Genomic DNA, 7672 nt, shown 5'->3' on the forward strand with positions numbered 1-7672 from the left:
AATTCTAATAATACATATTACATATTACAATGCATCTTATATAAATTCTATATTATATATATATATATATAATTTAATAAAGGCACTTTGCAAAGCTACCCCTTATTTGAAAGACTAGTTATGCCCCAACCTTTTACTTAAGGTTTATTTTCATATGTGCCTTTAAAATAAAGGTTGCCTTTGATTTCAATCCCTATCTAAAAAAGGCATAACATTTTTCCAATCGGGATTTCTCAATTTCAGCCGGTCGGTATTTTTACACTAAATGCCATTTTTCGTGAGCACTGGAGGGCACAACCAGTCATTGGAAGAAACGATGCCAAATTACCTTGAAATTGTTGTGACCAATCATTGGAAGAAATGACGCCAAACTACGTTGAAATTGTTGTAATTGGAAGGTTGTTGGGCGTGGTCCACGTGGATAAAGGTCGTTTCTGTTTGTTGTCGTGAATTTGGAAAGAGACCAGAAGAACCTGTCAGAAATCAAAGAGCAGCCCCGCATTGGAGACTCAGATGCACACCCTTATATTTCGTAACTCACGATGACAGTCCCCATTTCATATACGACTTTTTATTTGCGTTGGCGCACCACCACCACCACCACCACCCCCCTACTATGGCTCCTCCACCTCCAGCCTCCCTCCTCCTCCTCTTCAGCTTCCTCACCCTCTCCCTTGCTTCCTCCTCCTCTCCCCCCCCTCACCTTCCTCATTCCTCCTCCTCCCATGTCTGGCCGGTCTGTCGCCCTCTCCTCTCTTCCTTATAACGCTCGCATTTTCACACGCTTTTTATTTATCGTTGCCCTTGCTCTTATTTTTTCTCCCCTCCAATGGCCTTCCAAACTACATGCGCTCATTCTTCCTTTTCCGATGCAGGATTTTCGCTTCAATTGGTCGTCCGCCCTGGCTTTCGTCGCCGTTTTCCTTGGTGCTGCCTTGGGCAGTGCCGGTGGTTCCATTTTCATTCCCGCCTCGAATCTAATCATAGGATTTGATGCTAAATCGTCAGCAGCCTTGTCAAATTGTGAGCAACAGACTTGAATCACACTTTGCAAGTTTTCCCAAGTTTTCTCACATGTAACTGTGTGCAACATATGCGTATAAGCTTCGTCCACGTTCGGAACTCCGCTTATCATCTTCCTTGCAGCTATGATAACGGGACAAGCTATCAATATCTGGCGTTGGATACAACTTATGATTAAAACATCCCCTTCAAGCTTCTCCGCTCATAGACTACGACCTTGCCGCTCTTCTCTAGCCGATGGCAATCCTAGGAATTAGCTTCGGAGTAACGTTGAACTTAATTTTCCCGAGCTGGATCATAACCCTTCTGCTTTTCGTTATTCTCATAGGTAATATGGTAGCTTCGGACAGATTAAACAATGACAGGGCCAAGGCTGCAGAATAGATTCAGACATTGACAATTGTACGATTGAATGCATCACAGGCACAGGTATAAGGACAATTCGAAAAGCTATCGTCACATGGAAGCAAGAAACGATCAAGAAGATGGTAAATAGTGGAGGCAATATGTAAACATGCAAGGATCGAGGTGACATAAGGATGGCAATGACTAGTCGGCTAGGCAGTGTTTGTAGGAGTCGGATGAGGAAAAAGATCGCAAAGTCCAATTAGCAGGTGCTTTGCACTAGTGGCTCTAGTGTGAACTTCTATTTCTTAATATATACTTCAGCTTGGCCTTCCCCTTCTAGCACAAGCGGATAAGAAATTTTGGGAGGAACTTGACTTGTGTTGTGTTCACTCATCTATAAATTTTGTTGTTTCTAGGTCAAGAAAATGCAAGGCGTGGTTTTCTAGATGACAAGAAAACTGAAATCATAGATAAAACGCACCCAACGGGTGACCAGAAGGATTCTCTATCGCTTTCTTTCCTAGTTAAGGGTTGTACTTGTTTACGTTTTACATGGTGACTTTTCACTCAAAGGAAAAACCGCCAAAAATGCTACTTAGATTTCCCACCAAAGTATAAAAATGACTAACGAGTGGTGCTAATTTGGTCTGCTTGCTTCTTTATCGATGCTTCGCGAGGATATGCCTATATGCTCAAGTACACACAAACACTTTAACTTTCTGTGTTTCTTTTTTTTTCAGGATACCGTGACCAAGAACATTTTATGGGCAAAGGTAGCCGTCCAATGTTCAATATGGGTGATATTCGTAAGCTTGTAGATTTTGAAGGTTAGAAAATTGTGTGCTTCCTGTTAATACGAGTGACCAAGAACATTTTATAATGGGCGAAGGTAGCCGTCCAATGTTTAGTATGGGTGATATTCGTAAGCTTGTAGATTTTGAAGGTTAGAAAATTGTGCGCTTCCTATTAATACGAGTGACAAGAGATGTGAATTGCTTTCCCAGCAAGACTGGATTCTCATAGAATTGCAAAATTCCAATTTACATTCACAAATTGCATATAATAAGCGGGTTGTCAAGTGTTTTGGGTACAAACATCAAGTCCCGAGTCAAACACTTTCTTCTTGACTTGGCAGAGCTATTTCAAAACCTGTAGTACAAGATATTGGATTTTCTTTAGTCTTCAGGTATGAGTAGCCCTTGAGCACCATCTCAGAAGAAGCCGTGCTTGTCCCATGTAATTGTTCACGTTATTTTTTGTCTCATTTTGACTCTGTTGTTCAAATTCCAGTAGCAGTATTAGCATTCTTTGTGGCGGCCATCAATCTACACAGGATCAGTAAGACTAAAGAAAACACAGTCTCAGATTCACACTTAGAATATAGCTCTGCAACGCCAATTCATTTTGGAATGTTAAGGCTTGGTGTGAGTGCCGCAGCTAGCTTGGTTGCGGGCACAATAGGAGTAAGAGCAAGATGGAGACACAAAGATGACAAGAGGGGGGGGGGAGGCGAAGACAGAGAGGGGGAGCAGTTTGCATTAGTTGTAGTTAGTTTAGTTTAGGTTAGGTCACTTTCTTTAGTTTAGTTTTTCTTCGTTTACCTTAATTCAACTTATTAAACTAATTGTCTAGCATTTTAAGATTGATTAATGCGAATTATTCCAAATTTTCAAGCTATACATTGTAAAGTTTTTTGTTACGACATTTTTCTATGCAAAAATAGGAAAATGTCGCCTTTCATGTTATGGATCAGAGCTCTACATTAAGAGTTACAAATTTTTATACAAAATGGAGCCATTATGCAATGTAAAATGACCCTCATACACAAATTGGCCAATGAGGGGCAGAGCCCAAAATGCAGCCGCTATATCACCAAGATATGAACCCGTCATGCTAATCCACCACTTTCGCCAAGTCCTTGACCAATGAACGAACCACACCCAAATTCATCTCCTCCCTCTATCCCACCTCACCATGCCACGAAACACAATTTGATTTCGAACAGACCATACAACCAATAGTAGTGCCACCCAAACAAATGGCCAACTAGCGAGTTCCCCAAGACTCTGAGTGAGGGTTTTTGAAACCAAGCGAATCCCTCCAAAATGAATCGAGTGCTTTGTGTGCCTATTAGTATTTTAAGTCATTTTAGCATAGTGTAAGTCCACCTCATCAAGCTCTAGATGCCCACTAAAAGATTAACACTACATGATTTATCCATGGCAAATACACAGTGAAGAGCAAGCTCCACAAATGCAAAAGCATGAGTGCTAATTGAGAAGAAGAGAGGGAGGGAGGTAGGGACAGAGAGAAACCAAGAGTCTCTTCCTCTTCTACTCTCTCTTTTTCACTCACTTTCTCACTCTCTCTCTTACTCTTACTCTCACTCTCTCTTACTCTCTCTCTTTCACTAACTCTCCCACCCTCTTTCTTACTCCCATCCTCACTCTCTCTTATTAATTCTCTCTCACACCCAATCTCTCTCTCTCTCTCTCTCTCTCTCTCTCTCTCTCTCTCTCTCTCTCTCCTATCTCTTATGCTCCAACTCTCCTCTTTACCCCTCTAACTGTTCCCTCCCTAACTCTCCTCTAGCTAACTCTACCCCCTCTAAATCTCCTCTCTTACCCTCTCTAACTCTCTAACTCTCCACTCTTAACTTACCTATTGCTGCTCTAATCAATCGCCTGAAGATGCTACTCTACTCTTTGCTACTACCCTTTTGCCTCCAAGAGCTCATGCTCTACCATTGTTGCTGCTCTTGCTACGAGCTCTCTAGCTTTATCTCATCCTCTCTCCCTCTATCTAATCCTCTCCATTTTCATAAGCCCCCACAGCTGCCTCAGTACTTGCTTGACGACTTAAATGCTCCAAGCAAAAAGAAAAGGCATTTATACTTGGGCTGGGTGTAGGTTTTGCATTGGCACCTCTTATGCTTGAGTTTGGGGTGCATCCACAGGTAAGTAGCTATGATAAGATCCAACTTGTTGGTTTGATTATATGAACATGCATGTGTCTCTATGCCGCTTTGTTACTAATGACAAGCTGCATGACAGGTTCTCACTGCAACATCAATCTTTGTTATGCTCTTTTCTTCCTCTTTGTCACTCGTGGAATACTATCTTCTACATAGGTTTCCTATTCCTTATGGCATGCTCCAGCTTCACTCTATTATTGTTTTGTACTTAATTGTTATCCACCCGCCACCCTAGGGAGGCCAATTAACCTAAGCTTGATAATCTTTTCAAAGCATAGGGAAATATCTTTGACCTCGTGGCTAGATATAGCTATTTAATTTTTTTGTTGGGATATAATTGAATTTCCAAAGTAGATAAACTGTTCATTAGACTTGAGCTCACGTCTTCTCTTCCATAGGACTTAGTCCCAACCCTTAAAAACTATTAAACATTATGTTGTTCAAAAAGCTAAACAAACAACATGTATTATTAAAAAGAGCATAATATCCAACTCCCCTTCATTAATGTTCCTGAATCCTTTTCAATGTCGCCTTATTCATGTGTCCCTCAATACTCCACCTCCCCTTCTAGTGATTGAAAGAACAAATTCTCTAACTATACACACAATTGGTTTTATAGCTTAAAATGTGTAAAATTTATTGGTTTTTAAAAATACAATGCTTAAAATTAAGTTCATAAAATGTAGGTTGGGAAAAATTTCAGCAAATTTTTTGGCCATTTTTATAGCATGTACAAAATATACAATAAAGATCACTTTTCACAAGCACTACCTCTGTTCTTCGTTTACGTTGATTTTTATCTCCTTTTCACTCCTCTCCCGCGAGAGGAAGGGCAGGAGGGTCACCAAAAATATACTTAAACTTTGCTTCAATTAGAGGAGACTTTTAAATTCAACTTTCATACAAAGATTATGTACATAAGAGGTTATTATTCAAAATGAGAAAAGAATTCAAACTTTCTAGTGTTAAAAGTAGGAGTTTTCTAATCGCCCCTTGAAAACATGTGGTATGGGTGTTTCTATATCTCTTCTATATAGTGACACTCTAGATCCCTTTCCTCTCCCCAATTAGTGGAACATACTAAATGCACTCCCATTTACACAAGAAGTAAGCATAGGAAACTACTATCATGTCCCTCATAGATTATAATTTTATTTGGGCTCATATCATTTCACATGGATATGGAACCTTGTTTTTGGTATTTTACTTTGATTGATGAGAGAGACTAGCCCAATGCTATCTTAAGAGAGGACTTATGAAATGGAAGAACATTTTTTTAATGAGAGAGAACATACTAAATGCATTCCCTATTTATAGAAGAAGTAAGCATAGGAAACTACCATCGTCTCCCTCGTAGCCTTATTTTGGGCTTGTATCATTTCACATGGAGATAGAACCTTGAATTTTGTATTTCAATATAATGAGGGAGACTAGCCCAATGCTATCTTAAGAGATAAGTTATGAAAATTCTCATTTTTGGGAAGAAAACATTGGACGAAGGGTGGTTGTTTAGTTCTATTAAATACATAAATGCTAGTGTGCCCCCGAGCTAGGGGGTTCACTCAAAAAACTTGTAACATAGCAGGTTAGTGCATGAAGGGTTAATTTTTAATAAGGGACTCATATGTTGTTTACATGCATGATTTATAAAATGGCAAATCCGTGTAGCTTATATGTGTAGATTTTTGGATGGGTATCTAAATTTCAAGATTTAAAAATGTATACATGCAAGAGGGGGTTTATCATTTACATGAGAAAATATAAAAATTCAAGATTAGTAATACATGCTTCCTCGCACATGCTATATGGGGTTTATGAAGAGTGCTATTAGGGGTGTCATTAATGCATGCTTGCTCGTCTCAATTTTATAAAGAGTCTGAGACAATGTAACCTAGATATTCTAGTTTCATCTCAATCACAAAATGCTCTACTTACACGGTAAGGATTTCATGCTGGTGCTTTCCTACTTGGTTCCCAATCCAAGAAAATGAATATGACAACTTTTCATCAATCGATCTTGTTTTGGACACTCACTTCTTTTGATAAATTACAAAGGGAAGTGTATGGTGCTATTTTCACATGGCAGGCTGCCATCTTTTCTTCTTCAATAATTTAGTTATCCCTAGATAATATAGTAACGAAGTTTGGATGTAGCATTATATCTTTTTGCAGTGAGTTTCCTTGGAGGGATTTCAGGTCAACATGTGATGCAAAGCTTGGTAAAGCTACTTGGAAGGGCCTGCATCATCATATTTACTTTAACATCCCTAACAATGTTAAGTGCCATTCTCCTAGGTGATATTTTTTTTGAAACAGAGCTCTTGAAATGAGTAGACATATGTCAACAAGATTTATATTAATTTTTTACATTTTACAGGTGCTTTAGGGCTCAAGGAGAATATCCACACATTGAAACAAGGAGGATATATGGGTTTTTATAGTTTATACTAGCTCAAAAACATAAATAGAGTTAAATCTACTCACATGTGAAAATTCTATTTAGAGAACATTGCAAGAGTCAGTCCAAAGAGCATAACCTAAAAGAGAGAGTTTCCCAAGGCATAGTAAAAGTGGTCTTTAGGCATCTTTCTCACCTTCAAGTGTGTAGCAATGGGCCTTGTATTTTACTCATACCATCTCATAAAGTTGGGTTTATTTTGGAGGGATATAGAGCAAATTTTGTGTTTATTATCGAATATGTTATCTTTTGAAATCCTCCCAAAAAGTGTTGTAGTATGATCCCAAAAGAATTTGAATGCCTAAAAGCTACCTTACAGTGTAAATACCACAAAAAGAACAACTTATAACCAACATCTTCATCTCTCAAAAGTATCCGCTACTGCAAAACACTATCAATTTCAACTTAGAAAATGCAAAATGTCAAAACACTTCTTGTATTTGATGAGCATTGAAATACATGTCAATATTGTTGATAGCATAACGATTAGCATAAACATTGCAATAAGCATCAAAACTAAGCTAGAGCAAGGCTTTGACAGCATCAATAGAAACATGGATAAAAGCATCGATATAGGGGCTGCAATTGATAACTATGAATTTTGGAAGACACATTGTGGCTCATGTGTATACTATGGGTCATTTACAAATATTTGGATGTAATTCACCACATAGTACAATACAAAGAAGCATGAATGATTACCTATAATCGTAGAAGAAAATTTTGTAAATCCTGGCGAAACTTTAAAATTTTTCTCATAAAAGTTTCAAATCTTGGTGAATTTTTCAAACCTTATTTTTATCAAGGCATACAAACTTTCGACACCAATATAAAAGTTTTGCTTCTTAACAAAACTAATAGGGAAAAAT

At 38.4% G+C, this 7672-nt stretch overlaps 1 protein-coding gene across 1 annotated transcript; it reads left to right on the plus strand.

Moving 5' to 3' along the window:
• The first annotated feature begins 725 nt into the window (after positions 1 to 725).
• LOC147898873 (sulfite exporter TauE/SafE family protein 4-like) lies at positions 726 to 6796 on the plus strand. Its single transcript, XM_087379242.1, has 9 exons — positions 726 to 1023; positions 1447 to 1511; positions 2112 to 2177; positions 2507 to 2558; positions 2656 to 2834; positions 4256 to 4327; positions 4425 to 4518; positions 6500 to 6640; positions 6723 to 6796. Exons 1-9 carry the CDS (start codon positions 726 to 728, stop codon positions 6794 to 6796), a joined length of 1041 nt encoding a protein of 346 aa, XP_087235368.1.
• Positions 6797 to 7672: the final 876 nt, after the last annotated feature.

Source organism: Dipteris shenzhenensis, chromosome 9, assembly GCF_047967505.1.
Source record: "Dipteris shenzhenensis isolate YYH24624 ecotype China chromosome 9, Dip_SZ_1.0, whole genome shotgun sequence".
Classification (NCBI taxonomy): domain Eukaryota; kingdom Viridiplantae; phylum Streptophyta; class Polypodiopsida; order Gleicheniales; family Dipteridaceae; genus Dipteris; species Dipteris shenzhenensis.

Bases quoted from the DNA above. Each gene is read 5' to 3' on its own strand.
- LOC147898873 (XM_087379242.1), top strand. From the start codon at position 726: ATGTCTGGCCGGTCTGTCGCCCTCTCCTCTCTTCCTTATAACGCTCGC. The intron at 1,512-2,111 runs GTAAATAGTGGA...TTTTTTTTTCAG, and splicing joins AAGAAACGATCAAGAAGATG to GATACCGTGACCAAGAACAT. The intron at 2,178-2,506 runs GTAAGCTTGTAG...TTGACTTGGCAG, and splicing joins GTTCAATATGGGTGATATTC to AGCTATTTCAAAACCTGTAG.